This window comes from Fusarium solani, assembly GCF_023522795.1.
Source record: "Fusarium solani strain SB1 chromosome Unknown bctg00000011, whole genome shotgun sequence".
Lineage (NCBI taxonomy): Eukaryota > Fungi > Ascomycota > Sordariomycetes > Hypocreales > Nectriaceae > Fusarium > Fusarium solani.
The window spans coordinates 1,076,772-1,098,678 of record NW_027072149.1 but is presented as its reverse complement, the minus strand read 5'-3'; the positions used below and the strand labels follow the sequence as shown (position 1 = coordinate 1,098,678).

Sequence of the window (21,907 nt, the reverse complement as noted above, 5' to 3'; positions counted from 1 at the left end):
ACTTCGTCAACGACATACCCTCGGATATATGTCTTGTTCTCAACCCACCTCATTGATTTTAACACTATAAAGATTGCCTTGGCTGATAAAATCTGTAATCATGTGTTCGGGACTTGTGTAAGTCCCAAGTAGGCTATTTTGAAGTTATTACAACTGGATATTTCGTTCTTCAGGGTAAGTCGGTAGCCACTTAATGCTGGGCTGACGGTGGAGTACGCACTGGACAGAAGCAATCAGAATACGAATGAGACACAGTGACAAAGCATTCGGTGTTCATTATTTAAACGATATTGAAATGAGTTGCAAACAGGTGTGTTGTGGGGAAGACACAAGGGAGCAATACTGTGAAGGAGAGCAATAGCTCACGGCCATGCCAGGTCCAGGATTGACCGACCAGCAAGAACCACCTCAAACGAAGTACCTACTCAAACATGAAATCCTCATCCAATAAACTCATCAGTTGCTGATTATCATGGTACCAGCCACCAAGGTCCAACATGTAATCCCCATAATAATCGGGGCCTTGCATCGCCATCCCCGTTTCCGTCATGATACCCATGGGCTCAGTTGATGCCAGAGTAGCTAGCATGTTAGGATCAAGAGCATCGCCGAGTTGAGATGAGAGCGTGTTGGAACTGATATGCAGACGACCAGCTTTGCAAAGGAGCTCGTATAGTCGATGCGGGTGTGTGAGTGGCTCGGTATCAGCAGCCTCAAGTTTCAACGAGGCAGCGAATCGTTCTAGGCGAGCGAAGTCGTCCATGTCAAGTTTCTCAATAGCATGTGCGAAGAGGATGCTAAAAGGAACGAATGGAGTGTTTAGAAGCGCCCTGAAGAATAGTTAGTCTTTCATGACAATGACCTTGGCCTCGAGAAGCATCATCGAATACAAAAAAAAACTCCAATCCACATTCCACCAGGCATTCAACTTACCAGTTGACATATTTCCGGACAAGCAACGGGTCTTTACAACGTCGCATCCCTTCCATGCATGTTTCATGCATATCCAAAGTGCTGCGAGCAACTCCGATGCAATTGTCGGGAATATCTGTATACTGCCCCGGAGGAATTGCCTTGAGGATCAAGGCGAGAAGTGAGGACTGGCAAACGAAGTCACATTGAAGATAGATGACTCTCATAGGATCTACATCAGAGTCACCAGCCTCGGCTTTACTTGTCGCCTCCTTGAGATATTTGTCAGCAAGGTCCAAGGAGATACGGGCGTTGGATCCATACAGATAGTTCGACATGGGTCTCGTCGATTGTCTCTCGCATCTCCTGAGAGAGTGTTTGACAGGTTTGATAACGGTCTTCAGCACTTGCAGAAAGACTAGCTGGACTATATAGTCGATCATAGACCTGTCTCTGAACTCGTGCAACTTTGATGAAGCGTGGCTCATTCGGATTGATAGGTGTTACAATATCACCGTCCCGAATACCCGAAGACCGTCCAAGCCTGAGAGACAGCCCGCTTTCGTAACCAAAGACGGCCCAGAAGAGTTGTTTCTGGGCATCTTGGGCTGCACCTGTGCCTCTTCTTGAGTTGCAGAGGCGGTGGTACCCGAGAGTTTGGCAGAGACTTAGGGCATTCGAGAGCAAAGTCCAAGCCCTTGAAGCTTTGGAGTCTTCAACCGAATGTAAAGCCTTTGAGATGTTTAGCTTGTGAATTTTGTCCTCTGCGTTTCTGAAGACTTACTCCTAGTGTTAGTGCAGCAATCATTTCCATAGAGGCGGGTAGGAACAGAGGGAGACGCGATATCGCGTTGCCGAGATTTGATCGGCATAGATTACAATACTCTTGCGAGGTAGCATCCCCATGTATCACAGCATGCTCTGCAAAGATGTATGATAGGAAACTATTGGCGATAATGAACTCTGCTTTGGTGTAATCGTCGACTGCAAAGTATACTTTGCGACAGATCTCTTCAAACTTGTCAAAAGGAAGAACTTTACAGATCCAAGAAAGTCTGTGAGAGTTTTGATGCACTGAATCATCAGCAGAAATCCAAGTTGTTTACTCACAGGGAAACATACCCTTGGCCCATCGCAGTATGCCTACAACAGACTCCAATGGGGGCATTGAAGCGCTGGCTTGTTGGTCTGCAGTTTTAGAGGCATCTGGATGTGAGTTTCGAGTGATACTGGGGTTCTCTAGAGCATCAAGCAGATTTCTCAGTGACGAGATCACCTGGCTTGACTCGGAGTCTGGCCCTGGCCCATCGCGGTTCATTCCAGATCTGTCCTCGACAAGGGCTCTCACAAAGTCGATGACGTGCGAGGAATGATCCCATTGTGCAATTGTGGCTGGAGCAGCTGTTGTGATATTCAAAGGTATGGGCTTATCACGACTATTTGAAGTCGCTTGTGGGAGGGGCTGTTGGACTTGGGACGCGGATGCTGGTTGTTGTCCTCGTAGGTTGAACTCTCGGAGAAGAAGTTTGATGTCGTCAATATCCCGAGCAATGCTGTCAATTTTGCGCTCGCTACAAATGGTTCTTAGATCACCCAGTGACACGGGACTCTAGTCATTATTCCTCACTATTGAGTCGAAATCAATACCCTTTGCTTGCCAGTAGCCGGCTTCGAGGTGACGGCACTATGAGTACACTCGACACGGGCAGATAAGCAATTCGAACAAGGAGAGCCTCTATCACAGCCGACCTAAAGACATGGCATTAGCCAACGCCCATCGTGTAGGCTTAGGTCATGGTCAGTCACCTTTCGTACGCGGCATTGGTCACACTAACACGCACATGTCAGCATCCTGGCAATAACAAGTGTCACCGCGAGGACGTACTGAGCGACGAGTGATTGCCGGGCGACTATAGGACTTTCCGTCGGCAGGATTCCCGCGGGTTTCCATCTTTGTGGCAAGTTTGTTAGGAAACAGTGTTCCCATCTACCCTGGGCGTAAGATCGAGGGTTGTTCTGGTGAGATTACAAATTCACCGCAAACGCGCGGGTTTCCGAAAGGATTGAGTGCGGGTCCACATCGATTGAAGCAGCCAATCAGCTTTCCGAGGCGATTCATCCTCCCCTTTACGGCTCGAGTAGATATTAAGTATAAGTAGGACTGTTCCTCTCCTCTACGAGAAGGGAGTACAGCAAACAAACATCTTACACCTATTTCATACTCTAGTTGTTTTCTCATACCCATATCAACATCATGGTCCAGAACGTTCTTATCACAGGCGCTGCCGGTTACATGTAAGCATCCCTGTGCCCCTTCCACACTGTCACTGACATCCTACAGTGGCGGCTCTGTTCTAGCAGATCTCCTCCTTCACTCTAATGATTCTTTCAAGGACGCAAAGTTCTTTGCTGCCGTTCGGGCACAGGACCAAGTCGAAAGCGTATCGAAGCTCGGGATTGATGCTGTCAATGTTGACCTCAACGACAAGGCAGCAGTCGAAGAAGCCGTGCTTCGTAACGAGAGTATGTGCTGCCCCGGAATATTTAAGATAAGGATATTGACGAGATTTTGAGTCAATATTGTAATCCACACTGCGGGTTCCATGTACCCTGCCATGACCACGAACCTCGTCGCCGCTCTTGGTCAACGCCAGCGAGACAGTGGAAACAAGACTTACTTGATTCATGTGAGTTAGTAACGCCTAATATTGAAAATCTCACTAAACTTGGCATAGTCATCTGTGGCAACCATGTTCACAGAGGAGGGTGGATGGCCGTCCGGAGAAGTCAGGGATACCGACCCTCTCCTCAGCAAAGAGAGAGAGATTGGCACTGAAAACCCGGTTAGACAGGTAAGTATTCGGGATTGGTTTTTGAAACGAGAGGGATGCCTAATTAAAGTACAGACAAACATCCTTCTTGCAGACGAGGGCAAGGCACAGAATGTGACGACTTTGAACGTTGTCGTCCCTGTGGTCTGTAAGTGTCGACGGACTGCAAAAAGTTAAACATCGAAAGAAGATGGTCTAATTATTTAACAGATGGCAGAGGCACTGGTGAGTGTCGAAAGCTGTCTGTCAACATCCCCGCTTTCGTCAGAACTAGCATCAAGCTGAAGACTGTTTACAAATTCGACGTCGATGGCGTAGGTTTCACCATTTCCCTTCCCTTGTTCTTTTTTCCCCCAACGATCACTCGACGGGACCCTTCTCATATTGTGGACTCAATTTCTCATTGGCGCAACACAGAGCCCAGCTGCAGTTCATATATCTGATTTGACTTCACTCTATCTCCTCCTCCTGGAGAAGATCTTGAGACAAGAGCCGGTTCCAAGCGATGAAAATGGTTACTACTTCGCCCTGGCTCATAGATCTCCTTGGTGGAAGGTGATGGATGGCCTCGCTAAGGGTCTCTACTCCCGCGGGCTTGTGACTGAACCAGAGGTGCAGGTATGGCCAAGTTATGACGAGGCCGCCGAAACCATGGGGTTCCCGCGCCTGTATATGCGAGCTATTGGCACTTCCAGGTGAGCTATTCCCCAGATGTGATAAAATTAGCAAACTAACTGCTGGAAGTGGGCACCTTATCCCCGAGAATGCACTGAAGCTTGGGTGGAAGCCAAAGTGGGACGAGAGGCGATTCCTGGATAGTCTGGATGATGAGATCGAAGCTGTGCAGCAGCTCGATACAGTCAAGATGTCTCTTTTTGACTCACTGAAGTGATTGCTGGGCCTTGCAGGACTGTGGGGAAAATACACAACCTCGTTTTTCTGATGTCTTTGGTTTCAAGTTAGACAAATCATATTCTGCCTCCTCTCGCCTCGAAAGGAAGGATTTAGGGTTTTTTCTTGGGCAAGAAAGCTGTATGTATGTAAAGATCGAGACACATTATAGATCTAGGTACTCAATACGGATCAGATGATCAATCTGCTTGTATGATGTCGACGTCTAGGGTCAAAATCGACAGGTGGTAAATGGAAGCATCATGTGTCTATAATATTCGTATCTATCATTTAGCTAAATCTATTTTCATGCCAAGACCAGTTTTAGCTATCGGATAAGTAGTATGATCGTGGTGGGTAGACCAGATCCTCATCGGATGCCGTTCTTTGTTCCTGCGTGACATCCACGTCAACGCTTTTCGTAATCTTCCCCGAACTATCCAGACTTCTCAGGTGATGCGAGGATACCTGACGCTCAGAGTCCTGGTTTGAACCCTCATGTCTATAGTAATCGCCAGATGGATAACTGTTCTTGCGAGTCGTGCCAAAGAACCTGGGCGCGAGTTTGGAGAGAACCGATCGTAAAGCGGGTAAGCAGGCGCAGATGATGAACATATCACATTCGAGGACACTCCAGTAAATGGCCGGCGAGTTGTCATCTGTGTCATATTTGTGAGCAACGGCTTGCCAAGTGCGCAACAATGGAAGAAGGGTGGCTTACAAGTGGGATTGGATGTCTTAGCAAACTGGATGAGGGATTGTAGGCGCAGGATGCTTACAACGGTGATGCTATACACAGGTTAGACTCAGACTCTTATTTTGTTCTGGAGCCGGCAAGGCATAGCGCAAGATGACTCACACAAAACCAAGGGCAAGCATAAGAAGGACTTGAGCTTTCTTCTTCCAGCTCATCTGCAACTTGAAGACACTAGGAAGAGGTAAGGAAAGGATCGCGACATCGATTGCGATTTCGATTGCGGCACGAATCCAAGAGAAGAGGTTGATGTCAATGCATTTGCCAGTCATCTCACCAGCCCAACCAGACCAGAAGAAGGGGATTGGGATGCACTGAAAGATCATTGTGCAGGTGTTTGCGATTCCGAAGCACGCGACAATGGCGATCAGAGTCCAAGACGATCGTCTCACGAAGAGGGAAGCCTCTGGGAAGACGCGGATGTAAAATGCCAAAAGGGACATTTGTACTAACATCTCGGCAAACATGTAGAAGATTTCGGCAACGTAAAGCAGCTTTATAATGCGATTAGCTCCAGCTTTGACTTGTGTCGTGTTAAAATCGTACCTTGAGTGTCATATCGATGTCAGGGAACGGGATCGTCCAAAAGTCCTTTCCCATTCCAAGATGAGCCACTATTTGTTTGTTAGCCTGAAGTTAGGGCAGCGACAGAGAGTTGGCTTACTAGGATAGCAGACAAAATTGAGTACCGAGGCAGATATCTATCTAGTAGTTCAGTATGCGGTTCAACGTGGCAGCATGAAACGCCGTTGCGGACCAGACTCACCACCGCGAGGACAATCAAGTAGTCATCCCAGTCCAAGTCGACCTTGGTAATCCAGAGACGCCCGAATATACGAATCAGGACTAGAAGAATGGCGAGGGAGCCGAAGGATGCCGGAATGCCAACGATCGTGGCGGACTGATCCCCTGGAGGGACGCCACAAGCTGCTAGTGTTGCGTTTGTTGATGCTGGTACTCGATCAGTCTGGCTGAGAATACGCACTTAGGGAGGTGCTACATACTCAAGACCTCCTTGATGGTACAACTCTGGGCCTGGCAGCCCTGGATCGCCCCCAGGAATGCCTGATCACCGCAAAGGCATGGAATATCTGAAGGCGAACAGGATGTGTTGGAAATGCTCGTCTGGAAGCATTGGACCTAAGGACGGAGCGTCAGTTTGTGGAAATGATGCTAGCGCCATCAAGCGCTAACCTGCGTATACGTACTGTACAGTTTGGGAGGGTAGCCAGAAGATCAGTTTGAGCTGCTGCCCTGCCTAGCATGGCAGCAGCGAGACAAAGAATCAGGGAGATTCTCATGACGGCCTCATTCGTCTCCAGGTCGAAGGATTTTGAGAGAGTCGTGAACTTCTAAGCCAGAGGATCGGACTTCTCAGCTGCGGTTCGAAGAGGTATGCAGGACTCATTGATTATAATCATGCAGGTCCGATCGAGATCCGGATCACCCGTGGGGGCGCCGTTACCGGCTTTATGGACCACGGCACAGTACAATGAACTTGTGGCCTGCAACCCAGGACCTTGAAAGAGGTGGGGATGAAACGATCGGTGGAGTGAGGCGTGATTTCACAACGACTGGTTCAGATGGCTCCCCAAACATGCGGCCCTGTTGACATCAAGGGGCTGGGTTTCTACATTAGAGAACGGTCACATGAAGTGTTTGATCTCCGGTTCATCTATCTACCTGAACCGTTTTAAGAACCAACTTCAATGAGTGTCATAGTATCGAGGAGCTTGGGATCCGTATCTGTGCCGTAGGCAGCCTCTGTCCTCAGTTCCTCTGACCACAGAGGCATTGTGAATTTTTCATCTTGTGAGCAATAATAGCCACATGTTCTTGGAAGGGCCAAACGGGCCGTACTTGACTAGGACAGGGTTTCGAAGGTGCCTTTAACCCGTCTCGAGAAAAGAGACAACATGCCGCGCACCCCGCTTGGTTGGTGGTTGTCGCTGGGAATCCCCGGCAGGCCGTTGTCTAGTGTATAGACTACTGCAGGTGAATCTTTCTTTGGAAAGCCTAGACCTCTCCCGTTGCGGGTCTTTCAGCCCCATTGGGCTTCTTCAACGGCGACTGGGTGGCCAGGCAGGTTGTATGTAAAAAGCAAAACTGCAGCCCGATGGCCCTGGAAGACAAAGTCGTCGTTCGGAGCGACTGTCGGCAAACAACCCGGTATCTCTCCTCTCCCATCATTTTGTTTTTGACTATTGTAGGGAGGTGGACCTTCACTCAATTCGCCTATTCTTCAAATGTCTCATATATAATATGTTCATTGTGTGACGAGACCTCGGACTGCTTGAACTTGGTGGCGATAGTCTTGAAGGTCCGGAACGAGAGCTGATCAGCCTGGAGCCACCGAATGATTGCTTTTCTACGGTCTATGAGGGGTGCTCAATACAACTTAATCTGGGGTTTGACTCTGTATGTTTGCAAGTTCAGTGTCTTCAACGGCTTGAATTTGGCAGTGACTTTAGTTGTTGTGTAGAGGCGATAAACGAATTTTAGCACCCCAAACGTGCGGAAGATGTAGCGGGGGCCTGGGGCGTGGGGGAACAATCTGGGTTCCCATCAGCCCTGAAGGAGGTGATATATCATGAAGTTGACGAAACGCCATCATCAGACCATTTCTTCTTCGTCATCCGTTGTAGAAAAGCAAAGAGATGCAACACAAGAGTCTTTAGCGTTGCAAATTCTGAAATGATTGACCAAGAACCAACACGTCGCAGACAAAGGGCCTTGCAAGCTCGGTGCTAAAATCGAGAGGGTAGCATCCAACCCCCAGACTTGCTTTTTTTATCCCGTCGATCGCGCACTTGTCGGGTTTGGGGGTACCATTTTCTCCTGAGCCATGCATGCCGGCGTCCTGTTAGCCTGTTTCGCTCAACGGTGGCACTGGAGATGATGAAAAATGCCGCGCGTGAACTTGAGAAATGCAGAGAAACCTACAATCGTTGCGAAGCCGACTCCGTTCTGGGAAAACGTTGCGTAGATGCCTCCGCGGTAGCTAATCCACCACCCCTGATTTGATAATGCGAACGGAGTACGTCCGAGGCGCCTGCATCAGTCTTGTGGCTCCAGCAGGGATTCAAAACGGCCTGGAGCCCCAAGCATGATGGACTTTTTGTGAACGAAGGCGAGGGTTGCGTCCTTCTTCATGCTCCTCGACTTCTCCATCTTGGGCTTTCCAACGTTCCTTTTGCGAACGTGTCTCTAATGCGACCATGACTGACTTCTCAACGCTTATTCTTGGCTCAGCAATCGGCGTCGTTATTGTGGTAATCCTCAAACGTTCTTTTAGCACGGCGAATGGAAACCCTCCCTTGCCCCCAGGGCCAAAAGGCCTTCCTCTCGCTGGGAATCTCAACGATTTGCCCAAACCCGGTGTCCTTGAAGCTCACCATTGGCTGAAACACAAGGATCTATACGGTATGTCCAGCATTGACTCCCGCTCACATGAAGGTTCCCCAAGAAACCTGACCCGCGCAGGTCCAATCAGCTCTGTCACCGTGATGGGACAAACTCTGGTAATCATCAACGACGCTCAAATTGCATTTGAGTTGCTCGAAAAACGATCTGTAAAGCACTCTTCTAGGCCTCGACAGATCTTTGCAGGTGAAATGTATGGCTCACTTGACATCCTCCCTCAACATGTTTTGCGTGGGGCTAACAACGCTTGGAACAGGCTGGGCTGGGAGAACTCTCTGGGCCTTTCACAATACAATGGCCGTTTTCGGACCTACCGCAAGAATATGAGCCGGATAATTGGTTCCAAGACAGCAGCAGCCCAGTACAACACCTTGCAGGAGGCTGAAGTTGGGCACTTTCTGCTTCACGTGCTGGACAACCCCGAGGATCTGGTGAATCAGATAAGAAAGTTTGTTCCCCAAACCCCCATCAACATCTTTTCAAGGGACTGTGGCTGACTGAACTGTAGGGAAGCCGGTGCGGTTATTCTCAAGATCGCATATGGATACACGGCGGAGCCCTTCAAGGATGATGTTCTGGTCAGCATGGCCGGCGACGCCATGGACAAGTTTGCACGTGCCGGTGTTCCGGGTGCCTTTATGGTTGACATGATGCCATTCTGTAAGTGCCCTTTGGCCTAAGTCGCTGTGATGACTGATGCTCATGACCACAGTGAGATACCTTCCAGACTGGGTGCCCGGAACTGGGTGGAAGAGGACAGCTCGTCAATGGGAAGCCGAGTTGCACAACGTGACAGAGAAGCCCTATGCCTTTGTAAAACATCAGATTGCCCAGGGTAAAGATGACAATTCGTTTCTTGCACGACTATTAGAGGCTGGTGACTCGACTACTGAAGAGAAGTTCACCAACAAATGGTCAGCCATGTCGCTTTACACAGCGGGCGCTGATACAGTAAGTGCTTCCCCCCTAATTTTGGCGCCATGCTGACGAGTATAGACTGTATCAGCTCTCGCATGCTTTTTCTTGGCAATGTCCATTTCTCCAGATGTTCAGAGAAAGGCGCAGGACGAGATTGACCGAGTCATTGGTAAGGACCGCTTGCCAACCTTGGCAGACCGCCCGAGTTTGCCGTACATCGACGCAATCGTCAAAGAAGTTTTACGATGGCATCCAGTGGCACCCATGGGCTTGCCTCATACGAGTACAGCGGATGATGTGTGCGAAGGGTACTTTATCCCGAAGGGTTCCATGCTCTTTGCCAACGTCTGGTAAGTGCGCCTACGCTGATGCTTGCGACATGTCTAACAAACGTCTACGCTTTAGGCACTTTACACATGACCCTGAGGTCTACGACCAACCGATGTCCTTTAAGCCAGAGAGATTCTTGCCAGATGAAGGAAAAGAGATTGCACCGGACCCTCACACCTTTGTTTTTGGCTTTGGACGTCGCATTTGTCCTGGTCGCATCTTGGCCGACAATTCATTGTATCTTAACATTGCGCAGTCTCTGGCCGTCTTTGATATCACCAGGGATGATCAAGTGGCTCAGCCGGAGATATGGTTTACACCGGGCGTTGTTAGCCACCCAGAGCCCTTCAAGGCTACCATCATGCCACGGTCACCTCACCATGAGAAGTTAATTCGATCCATTGAGAAGGTGTTTCCATGGGAAGAGAGCGATGCAGGGATTCTAGAGAGTATGAATTCCTGATTTATTGCTGTTTATTTGAACTACTTCTGGTCGATCAAGATATATCTCCGACTTCGAACAGTGCCTAGGCTTCTCAGACAACGTAGTTGATAATGTTAGGTTGGGTTGCCTTGTACTAGTAACGCACAAACGTTTCAAGAATAAACTCAAGTGCCCAAGTGAAAGTCGAGGCCGGGCTTCTGAGATTGGTGAATCGTGCCGAGACCCGGAAGGCGCAGTGACTAGACGCTGTCAAAAGTGGCTGTTTGATGGAGGCCTGGGGATGGGAGTTCCGGCGTTTGCGGACAAAATGTACGTAGTAACGCGGCGCTTTGAATGCATTGCAGAGCCTGAAAACATCGCCGGGGGAGATCTCGAGCATTCCTATCTGGGCTATTATCTCCTGGGCTTGTCTTACTTCATGCTATATAGCAACGAGTCCAGGTGAACCGCCACGACAACATTCCAGGGCCCTCAGATCCCTAGCGGCATCTAGACTTCATCTACCTTGCTAGGAATGGAGGACCATACCTAAAATTGCCTAGTCCAGCTTTTAGGTCAGATATCGATTTACGAATGCATTTCATTTCTCAAGGCACTCATCCCAACTTGAGCCTCCCCTGACGCGTAGGCTCCGCATCCCACGCGACTTTTGCGATGCATCAACAGCAATGACCGTCGCACCGCCGTCCGGGTCAACCGTGATTGTAAGTGTCGAGTAGCCCACTGTCCAGAAATATTAGTTCGCCTTTGTCTAGCGGACACGTAGGTTCCTCGAGAATATCTCAAATGCTAACAAAGGCAGGCTACTATCTACAGCCTCATCGGGCTCGCAGCCGTAATTATCGGTGCGCGGATCTATCTGAGGTTGAAAATTCAGAGACATCGCCTCCTTGCAAGCGATTATTTTATGATAGCGGCATGGTGTTCCGCTGTTTTGTGTGCATCAGTCAATGTTGTGATGAAGGTCAATGGCGCGCTCGAGCCTCAGCGGACATATGACTTTACGACCTTGGACAAAGACCCGAAGGTCATAGAGTATTTATTCAAGGTATGTCTAGCTCACAGATTGGCCCCCCTGAGGACACGTTCTATCCCCGTTGGACTAAACATGTTCACACATTCTTCAAAGGTGTCATGGCTTGGCGATTTCCCTTTTTTCACGACATTCTATCTATGCAAAGCATCATTGCTCACGACATACTTCCAAATATTTCCAATTTTCATGGCCAAAAGAAGGGCTCTTTTGTGGGCTACTACCGTCTACTGCCTGTTGGCGTACATCACTACCTTGGGGTTGCAGCTCTTTTCATGCCTCCCCCTTGAAAGGCACTGGTTGGTTTAAGCATCTCCCATGCTGGCATTCCGCTCATTGTGTATCGAGGGTTATCACAAGACCAATTGAAGAGTGTGACCCTAAGTGGCTGCCTATGATCTTTCAGATCGCTTGGGGGCTGCATTTCTTTGGGAGTCTCCAGTGTAAGTTCAATCTCCACTCGGTAATTTCGAAACATCATCTTTGCTAAGCCTACTTTCAGTGTTCTTACTACCATTCTCGATTTTCCATGACCTCAAAATGAATAGAAGAACGAAAAACGGCGTTTATGGGGTCTTTCTAATCGGCCTCATCGATTTGATCTTTTCCCTCACGCGTTTTCTCAACGTGCAGCTGGGAGACCGTAACGGTTTCAGATCTATAACTATGATCGGTAAGTGCTTCATATTTGTCGGGAAATTCTTGTGGTAACCAGGAGTTATCGGCAGAACTATGGAGTGCTCTCGACGCTTACATTGGTCTCATTGTTGCGTGTCTTCCTTCATTGCGCCCACTTCTTCGACGCAACGGAGGGTCAACGAACAAGTACAGTGGTGAATCCTCGGGAAGAATCCCAAGGCCTGTGAGGACTGATGACAGCGAGTTCCACGAGATTCATGACATTGAATCAATGCATAGCAGGGGCGCCATCTGCACGACAGAAGTATCGCAACACAAACACGACTCGCAAGCCGTTGAACCACATGGTAGCTCCACAAATGACCGTGCAAGGAATAGAAGTGAAATTGAGCTTCTGGGTCTGAGTGGGCAGCCGACTGATAGGTAGAATACTCGGTTGTATTAATTAATGAATGAGTGTACAGCATGCGAAGGAAACTTCATAAAATCCAACATTGTCAATCCGGCCGTTGCTGGTCAATTACCTGACCACTATACTAAGCACAGCCGCCAGGACTGTTAACCCCATGAGTCTGTAATCCATCGACATCCTCAATGATTGGGCGCTTGACTTGTTGTTTGAACTTCTGGCAGGGGCTCCATACGTGTAGTGTAACCGGACCCGAGTATCGTCATCATCATCACCATCATCAGGAAACAGGCCTTGAGGCACATCCTTTTGGTGGAGATCACCTGTGCACCAAAAGGTATAACTGCTGGCTTCTTCTCCTCCCATGTCAATACAGGTACTTGGGGAGTTGGTCGCCATCATGCCCCTGTCCATTTCCTTGAGTTCGATGGGGCTACCTTTGCAACCTCTTCCTCCGAAACGCGCGAAAAGTGCCTCGGTACCGTTCGGACACAAGGCGTTCCGGTAGATCTTAAGTCTGTGCTTTGGGGCGACGTTGACACACACATCGGCTTCTGGTCGTTGGAAGATGAACTTGGGAGCGCCGGCCATTCCCATCCCAGAAATGTAACAGGCTGAATCGGAGACGGAAGCTGTTTTGGGTCTCGGACGGGCAGGCTCTGGCTCGGCCTTCGCGGGCGGTTCGGGAAGTGTGACATGGAGAAATCTCATGGGCTCGTCGCTCTGCGTGCCATCGCATCGAAATTCCATCGACCATTGCCCTTCTGGAGGCGTGATCTTGCTTCCCCAAACGGCTTTGCCGAGACAATAACCGGGACCATTCAGTGCGACGCGTCTGTCGTACCAAGTTGGGTGGTTGGATACACCCGTGCAACTCGGGCTTGGGTAAATAGATATGTAGGGGCTTTTGTTGCCTCCTGGGCATAATCCTGGGGACATGAGGTGGACATTGCTGTCGAGAGTGAAGTTCGCAGAGACGCAAGTGTTGAGGGGAACGTCTAAATCAACCGAAGGCTGGCCTGTCTCTGGCACACAAGGCCACTTGGGGTCATTGAAGATGGTGATTTCGGCAGGCCGCGCTTCTGGATACGCATCGTGGTAGGTTCCTCTGGTAGCCTCGTTGAGCGGCTGCTGCTCGCCTTGCCCATATGCCGGAATCGCGTGCAAGGCTGCTGCGAGAGCAAGGACGCTGAACAGTGATGGGGCCATTAGGCCGAGGAGCTGGTGGACAGATCTGATGTGGCGTCAAGATTCGAAAAATAGCGAAAGACAGGATATTGAGGGTATTGTCAGGTGGAAAGCGCGCAAGTTGCATCGTTGCCTGGTAGCCTTCTCATGTTCTGTGCTTATGCGGCACAGCATGCTCAGCCCACTATGTCATCAGAAGACCAACAAGAACACTTGGCATTATCCACAGTTCCATTGGAAAAAGATGATACTGCATCCACCAATAGTGGCCAGTGATCGGGGTCTTTGCCCAATTTTGTTATCGCCGGGCGGCTGGTACAAATCTACAATACAGGCTTAGATAAGATGCCTAGGTGTACGAAATGGCTAGCCCAAGACATCAAAGAAAGAAGCCTTGTCGGATATAAAAGGCTACTTTGACGATAGAGAAGGGCACTAGATGTGCAGGAGGATATATGTATTCCATCACCCCGTGAGGTGAGGTCTATGTAGCAATTCAGAAGAAAGGGAAATCGTTCCTAGGCGACCGATCAATGTGAGAATGAATTCAATCATACCATAATACAGAGCTATTCGATAGGATCGTAAAGGTCGTCTGAAGCCGTAATAGGACTATCTGCCTCGTAAATAATTTCCAACGTGAACCCGGGTATCGGGCATCACTCGGGTTTGGCTTCGCGTTTGAGAGCCGACGCCCCTCGCCAAGTAGCTCTCACCCTCGGGTTTCAAACCCTCTCCTTCCGAGCTCCACTTGCATCTTGGCCTAAGTGTATCTCAAATCTGGGGATTGTGGAGGGATTGCGGAGAAGCTTGGGGCCTATCAGGCCCGAATCTTCACTTCGAATTGCCTCGGAGGGCGCGGGAAGCCTTGCCGCTCTCAATTCCCGATGCAACATCCCCGCAAATTGATCATCTTAGTCAGGGCCCTTGACTCAGGGGACGCACCTGGGGCTCTCTGAGTGCCGGCTGAGACTCTACCCGCTTACCGACTCTTCATAAGTATCGCATAGACCTTTTCGATTGCTTGCTTGGTTTTCATCTCCAATCATCTCCATCGAGCCCCCCCCCCCCTGTTGTCTCCTGCTACGACGTAATTTACCCCATCACGCCCGCGCCCAAGATGGTCTTTACATCCCCAGAATGGGTGCCTCAGCTCTCTATCGGTATATTATCTCACAAATGAAAGGATCATCGTTGGTTGTTCTAAAGGATGAATCAGACCCTCCCGATTCCATATCTCTCCACGACTTCATGGCAACCGAGAATTTCGGCCGGCTACCATTTTCGCAGTCCAGGAACCCATTCACTTGCGGCCTCACTGGCAAAACGTATTCTGCCTCGGAAGCAGGTCAGCGTGCTGACTTCTTGGCCCGCGCCATTGCCAGGAAACTGGATTTCTCGCCCAACGAGGGCGTTGAGTGGGATAAGGTCGTTGCTATCTTTTCATTGAACGCTGTAGGTCGACCGCTCCTCAAATGGCCAAGAGAATCGCCTTACATCTCTTAGATTGATACGTTTTCCGTCACACAAGCTGTTCATCGACTCTCTGGAATTGTCACACCTGCTAGTGCCGCTTACTCGGCAAGTGAACTTGAGCACCAGTTGCGATCGTCTGGTGCCAAGGCGCTCTTCACTTGCACCGCTCTCGTAGATCGGGCTGTCAAGGCTGCTGAAGCTGTCGGTATCTCCAAGGATCACATTTTCCTCCTAGAGACTCCAGGGGGCAGCAAAGGGGTGAAATTGACCACAGTGGATGAGCTCATTCAACAAGGCGTGGCTTTACCAGCCTTAGAGAGTCTCAAGTGGGTGAAAGGTCAGGGTGCTAGACAAGTTGCCTACCTTTGCTATTCCAGTGGAACTTCAGGTCTTCCCGTTAGTCTGTCATCCCCGTTGTATCTGACTCGCCTACTGATCTCTTCCCGACAGAAAGCTGTGATGATTTCTCATCGCAATGTTATTTCCAATGTCCTACAGATTTCAGCATTTGATAGCGTCTCAAGACAGAAGCTCGGCATCAAAACCCAAGCCTGCCTGGGTGTGCTTCCTTTTAGTCACATCTATGGTCTCCTCATCATCTCTTACGCCAGCACTTTTCGAGGCGATGGAGTTATTGTCATGCCTGAATTCGACTTCAAGGCGGTTCTGGCTGCAGTGCAAAAGTACAAAATTGCCCTCTTGTTCGTGGTGAGTCTTCATCATCACAATAGCTGCCGCATAACCTTGGATCTGACTGTAAAAGGTGCCACCCATTATCATTCGGATTATCCGAAACGAGACTCTATGTGCCAAGTACGACCTAAGCTCAGTAAGATATGTCTATACCGGCGCCGCACCATTAGGCTCTGAAGTCGTAGATGAAGTTCGAAGGCAGTACCCAAAGTGGCGCGTTGGTCAAGGATACGGTGTGTAGAGCAATACTATCGCCGCCGGACGTTTCTAACAGTGGCAGGCCTCACAGAAACTTGTACAGTAGTCTGTACGACTAGCGAACTTGACGTCGATGACGGCTCTTCCGGTTCTCTAGTTCCTGGGACAAGAGCCATGCTCGTGGATATTGAGACTGGCCAGGAAATCACAGAGTATAACAAGCCGGGGGAGCTCCTCGTGCAAAGCCCATCCCTAGCCTTGGGATACTTGAATAATCAAAAGGCAACTACCGAAACGTTCATCTGGCGGGCGGATGGTCGATGGATTCGGACTGGCGATGAAGTCTTGGTACGCAAGGCTGCCTCCGGAAACGAGCACCTCGTTATTGTTGACAGGTTGAAGGAACTGATCAAGGTCAACGTGAGTTTTCCTGTCTCGTTTCTCCCTCATTTTCGCTTCGCTACCTAATATACGATACTCATGCATTTGCAGGGCCATCAAGTCGCGCCCGCTGAGTTGGAGGCTCACTTACTTGGACATGACCTTGTGTCAGACTGTGCTGTCATACAAGTCTCGGATAATAGGACAGGCGAGGTTCCCAAAGCATATGTGGTGAAATCTGAGAAATGTGATGGGCTTTCGGATGAAAACATTGTTGGTGCCATTTGTCAGCATGTTGAGACGCACAAGGCAAAGCATAAGTGGCTTAGAGGAGGTGTCGAGTTCATCGATACCATCCCAAAGAGTCCTAGTGGCAAGATTCTACGAAGGCAGCTCAGGGACAAGGAAAGGGAAGCAAAAAAGCAGTCGCAAGCCAAGCTATAGACAATGACGGCTGTGCCCGCCTCAGAAACACCCTCAGAGCCAGCCTGTCGAGGGATGAGCAGCGGACGGTGCCCACGAAAGTTTATGTTTCAAGGTAGCTCATATGGGGGTGACATCATCTCACTGACCCGATACGTGAGACTTGGGGCTTTGCCAAAAGACATTGCCTCTGCTTTGTTAATCGATCTTGTATAGCCATTGCTACATCCCCGAAAGCCTAATGTCAGTTCTCACAGTGTAGACGGACTCTAAGATTTTACAAAACGGTCTGCCACGAGAATAGGCTTGGTTTGGATTAAGAAGTGCTGATGGAATCGCGCGGGGTTCATGCCCTTTGACCGAGAATATCATATCCCAGGCATCTCATGCGAGTTCGATGAACACTTGCTACACAGGCCGTGAAAAAGGAACCGCTCTCCCGATCAGGACCATGTTTTTGTAGCTTTGATAAAGCCTATAGTTGCGAAAAGATGGGCAGGAACCCCGATTACTACCAATATGACGTGATAGATCGTACCAAGTGTGGGAAGTGCCTCGCATCCGAACCGAATAAATACCACCCAAGAGTCGCTAGCAAGTTGAACGCGTCAGCAAAATACAATCAAATTAGATGTTGCCCAGCCACTATTTCCCAAGATTGGAGAACGCGACCGCAAGAATTGGCTGAGGAAAACCCCAGTCGGCTGAGATGTGCCGTCTCGGCACGACGTGCCGATCTTAGCGCAAACTGTGCCCTGGCGATCGCGATGAATGAGTACGTAACGTTCTGACAATGATTGCCGCACGGCACAATAAGCCGTGGGTTTGGTGCCTGGGGGCAAGCTAGCCATGCTGAACGTCCATAGCAGGTTTGTTCCAAGGCGCAATGACGCTTTCATCTCCTCCCTGCTGGCAGGAACCATGATAAAAATGTGAAAGTCTGCCTTGGCTGGATCCAGGTCGGATATACCATTATCACCAGTCTCACACAAGTCGCCAGATCATCCACAAGGACGAAGAAACACCAACACGATGATTTCCAAACGCGTTTTCGACCTTTGTCAAGTCCATGAGACCGTAAGCTCTGCTCTGGCGAAAGACCCGTCTCAAGCTCCAGGAGATATCGTCAAACGGCTATACGGCCAGGAGGATGCTGGACAACGTACCGATGCTTCTGATACGAATGATCCAGCGGCATCAGTCAATCCACTGGAACTAGCTCTCAGATGTGGGCGATGGGGCCCAACAGAGCCGAGCACCCTCTTTCTGCAAGCCTTTGCTGATGCACTGAGCTGCCTCGACAGTAATCCCATGGCAGGGGTAGTCTCGCCTCCGTTGATGGGATCGCATGGGATAGTGCCTCTCACGATTGTCGCACCTCTGCAAGACATCGTTCGCCACTGCTCCAATCTCATTGTCCGCGCAGAGAAAGAGGTTTTCTTCATTACATGCTCTTGGTCGCCATCGGTGGCACAGAGACTCATCAAAAATGCTCTGATTGAGCTTTCAAAGCGCGCGGAAAGGCGAGGACAACGAGTCATGGTGAAGATCATGTATGACAAGCCTTCCTTTGGGAACATCTTCAGCCCTCATCAGCGGGTGAAGGCGAAGACCTTAACATCCCACTCTATTCAGCTTCCGTCGCCTGAAGAGGTGCCGTTTCTTGACATGGAGGTTATTAGCCTACACAGATTGGTACTGGGGACCCTACACGCCAAATTCTGCATCGTTGATTGCAAAATCGCGGCCATCATGAGCAACAACATCGAGGACAATGACAACATGGAAATGATGACACACCTCGAAGGGCCTGTGGTTGAGAGCATCTACGACACTGCATTGATCACTTGGAACAATCCACTGGTCGCAAAGCCACCCTCACCCGACAGCCTGGTGGCTGAGGGTGGTTCGTCAGCATCCACACAAGACCTCCGGCGTCTCGAGATACTCGATCACGAACAGAGGCATAATGGGAGCCAGATCGTGTCACAAGATGGAACCTGGCCTGAAATACCAGAACATACTCCTGAGAGTCCCCATTACGATGATGATATTGCTGGAGAGATTGCAAGAATGCAGTCATGCTACTCCAACAAATCAGACGAGACCCGGCTACAAGCGACAAACCGACAGCTCAACCTTGCGGTCAAGAATCCTATTCAACCAACAGGCCCCGACAACCAAGATGGGGACGAAATGACACCATACATCGAGACATTCACTACGGAGCCTGTCCCAATAGCCCTTGTGTGTCGACCTCCCTATGGCCCTATAAACTCGAAGAGTTTGCATGTCCCTCAGAACGAGGCGTGGCTTTCTCTAATTCGGAATGCCAGGAGGGAGATCTTCATCCAGACGCCAGATCTCAACGCTGGACCGCTGATGACAGCTTTGGCTGATGCTCTGAAGCGTGGCGTTGAGGTTACGTACTACGTTTGCTGGGGGTATAATGACACAGGAGAGATGGTTCCCGGTCAAGGCGGAACTAACGAGCAAGCGGCGCGAGCTCTTATCAATGGTCTTCCACCGACCGGACCTGAACGTGACCTTTTACACATTTACCACTATGTCGGGAAGGATCAGGACCATCCAATCCATAACTCGTTTAAATCCCGATCTTGTCATGTCAAACTACTGATCGCGGATGGAGTGGTTGGCATTCAAGGCAGTGGGAATCAAGATACACAATCATGGTTTCATAGCCAGGAGGTTAACATCATGGTAGATAGCTATGCGATCTGTCAGAAGTGGAGAAAGGCTATTGACCAAAACCAGAACACAGGGGTATTTGGTCGGGTTATTGTATAGACACTAAGGAAGATGTGTCGGAAAGTCACGACTGAGCTAAAAAGCGTAGCGCGCCACTTTGGTTAGTAGTGCTTCCCTTATTGCTTATTATACTGCTAATTGAATTAGATACTAATAGCAGCTTATTATTAAAGCCTAGAGAATCTAATTTTAATAATATAAAATATTTAAATAAATAAGTATTATATTAAGTTATTTTTTAATTAATTCTTTTATTTAAAACTTTATTTTTATTATTATTTATTTAGTCTTATTATTTAAAATAATTATTTAAAACTATTTTATAAGCTATTACTAAAAGCTATAATAAGCTAGATATAAACCTTAGGTATTATAATTTTATTACTTTATATTACTTAAAATAAGAATTAAAATATCTTAATTAATATTTTAATAATTTTAATAATAAAAGCTTTATACTTAAAGCCTAAGGTTTTAATAAGCTTAAATTAATAAGATTTATTTATATAATTATTAATAGCTTTAATAATGTATTAAAACTAGCTTTATTTATAATAAATAACTTATATTTTAATTAATTAAAGTAATTAAAATCTTTTTTATATAATAGCTCCCTTTTTTTTTATAACTATAATATATACTAAGCAAGGAAGCCTAATAGAATTACTTAACTAAGCAAGGGACTAAAGGGATTATATTTTATTCCTTTTAATCTAAAGACTAAAAAGTAAAAATATTAATCTTACCTTGGACTAAATTCCTTAATTATTAATCTAAAGGTTAAACCCTAAGTATATAAACTATACTTATTAATATTTTCTTATATATTAATTACCTTAGTTATTAATATAACTTAGTTATATTTAATACCTTTAAGTATATTATTAGATATAATTTATGCCTTATTTAAGATAATATAATATTTTCTTTTATAAATAAAAACTAGTATAATTAATTTATTCCCTTAGGACTTATATAATTATTATATATTAATAGCCTTTATTTAAAGGATTATTTATATTACTTTAAGTAATATTATATTATTATTAATATATTAAATAATATTTTTATTAATTAACTCTTAGCTTATAATATATTACAAAGTATTACTAAAATAGCTACTAAGGTTTAATAGCTATAAGCCCTTATAAATAAATTTTAAGCTTAGGTTAATTAATAATTATTATAATAAGTAATACCTTAGATAGCTATACTTATAAGGGATATTAATAAAGTTATTAAACCCTTAAATTACTATTTTTTAATAGGGATACTAAGGATATTATTTTATTTCTTATGTATTATAAAGGGTATTTTATCTTTTTTTTAAATAAGTTATTTAATAATAAGGTATAGGCCTTATTTATAAGATAACTTTTAAAAGGTATTATTATAATATAAATAAAACTTATTATAAGAGACTTTTTATTAAATAAAGAAGCTAATTAAGACTAAGATATTATTAATATTTTCTTATATTAAGAAAATTTTAAAATTATAATTAAAGATATATTTAAATTTATTAATATAAAATAATAAGCTATTATATAGCTATTTAAATTTACTTAAAATAAGTTATATATTATTTATATACCTTAATTTAAATAATTTACCTCTAAGATAAAATTTAAAGATAAATCTCTTATAGAAACTTTTTATAAAAGATTAAAGCCTAAGATTAAAAATAAACTCTATAAGGCTAATAAACTTAATAATTTTAATAATTATATTATTATAGCTATTAAGATTAATAAATAATAATATAAAAGATATAATAAAAAGCTATTAAAATAAAATAATAAGTTAAAGGGAATTATATAATTAATAATATTATAAAAAAATAACTTTATAAGCTTATTAAACCTCTAAGGGCTTATTAATTATATTTTATAAATTATATTAGATAGAAACTCCTATTAGAGCTAATTAAGGCCTAGGAAGAAATAGCTACTAGAGAATAATAAAATATTATTATTACTTAATAATATGTATAGTATAAATTTATTAATTATAGCAAATACTTAAAGGGCGCATAGATTTAATAAGAACTTAATATTACTAATATAATTATTATATAGCCCTATAAGAAGATAATCATAAAATCCTTATTAAAGAAGAAATTAATTAATAATATTAAATAAGTAAAGCGGCTTAGTATATTTAATTAACTAAGGAATAATAAAATATAAATAAT

The 21,907-nt window shown here is 46.4% G+C and overlaps 7 protein-coding genes across 7 annotated transcripts; 4 read left to right on the top strand and 3 right to left on the bottom strand.

The window, feature by feature from the left end:
- Positions 1-421: 421 nt before the first annotated feature.
- Positions 422-2,863, bottom strand: MRS44_015407 (uncharacterized protein; the record flags this gene model as incomplete). The annotated part of the gene is made up of 6 exons (XM_065619193.1): positions 422-830; positions 934-1,310; positions 1,360-1,644; positions 1,697-1,947; positions 2,035-2,483; positions 2,748-2,863. The coding sequence occupies 6 exons, from the start codon at positions 2,861-2,863 to the stop codon at positions 422-424; spliced, it is 1,887 nt and encodes a 628-aa protein (XP_065475265.1).
- Positions 2,864-3,166: 303 nt separating this feature from the next.
- Positions 3,167-4,635, top strand: MRS44_015406 (uncharacterized protein; the record flags this gene model as incomplete). The annotated part of the gene is made up of 8 exons (XM_046284198.2): positions 3,167-3,207; positions 3,254-3,435; positions 3,487-3,599; positions 3,648-3,764; positions 3,819-3,891; positions 3,954-4,057; positions 4,161-4,438; positions 4,488-4,635. The coding sequence occupies 8 exons, from the start codon at positions 3,167-3,169 to the stop codon at positions 4,633-4,635; spliced, it is 1,056 nt and encodes a 351-aa protein (XP_046130459.1).
- A 323-nt stretch (positions 4,636-4,958) lies between these two features.
- On the bottom strand, positions 4,959-7,183 carry MRS44_015405 (uncharacterized protein; the record flags this gene model as incomplete). The annotated part of the gene is made up of 9 exons (XM_065619192.1): positions 4,959-5,293; positions 5,356-5,423; positions 5,494-5,882; positions 5,935-6,002; positions 6,053-6,089; positions 6,155-6,339; positions 6,393-6,528; positions 6,597-6,737; positions 7,094-7,183. The coding sequence occupies 9 exons, from the start codon at positions 7,181-7,183 to the stop codon at positions 4,959-4,961; spliced, it is 1,449 nt and encodes a 482-aa protein (XP_065475264.1).
- Positions 7,184-8,606: 1,423 nt separating this feature from the next.
- MRS44_015404 (uncharacterized protein) lies at positions 8,607-10,522 on the top strand (the record flags this gene model as incomplete). The annotated part of the gene is made up of 6 exons (XM_065619191.1): positions 8,607-8,811; positions 8,872-9,259; positions 9,320-9,471; positions 9,524-9,762; positions 9,808-10,079; positions 10,135-10,522. 6 exons carry the CDS (start codon positions 8,607-8,609, stop codon positions 10,520-10,522), a joined length of 1,644 nt encoding a protein of 547 aa, XP_065475263.1.
- A 2,174-nt stretch (positions 10,523-12,696) lies between these two features.
- MRS44_015403 (uncharacterized protein) lies at positions 12,697-13,794 on the bottom strand (the record flags this gene model as incomplete). The annotated part of the gene is made up of 1 exon (XM_046276838.2): positions 12,697-13,794. One exon carries the CDS (start codon positions 13,792-13,794, stop codon positions 12,697-12,699), a length of 1,098 nt encoding a protein of 365 aa, XP_046130463.1.
- A 1,119-nt stretch (positions 13,795-14,913) lies between these two features.
- Positions 14,914-16,965, top strand: MRS44_015402 (uncharacterized protein; the record flags this gene model as incomplete). The annotated part of the gene is made up of 6 exons (XM_065619190.1): positions 14,914-15,228; positions 15,280-15,645; positions 15,700-15,957; positions 16,013-16,175; positions 16,247-16,560; positions 16,633-16,965. 6 exons carry the CDS (start codon positions 14,914-14,916, stop codon positions 16,963-16,965), a joined length of 1,749 nt encoding a protein of 582 aa, XP_065475262.1.
- A 1,011-nt stretch (positions 16,966-17,976) lies between these two features.
- Positions 17,977-19,752, top strand: MRS44_015401 (uncharacterized protein; the record flags this gene model as incomplete). Its single annotated transcript, XM_046282171.2, has 1 exon — positions 17,977-19,752. The coding sequence occupies one exon, from the start codon at positions 17,977-17,979 to the stop codon at positions 19,750-19,752; it is 1,776 nt and encodes a 591-aa protein (XP_046130465.2).
- Between the last annotated feature and the right edge of the window lie 2,155 nt (positions 19,753-21,907).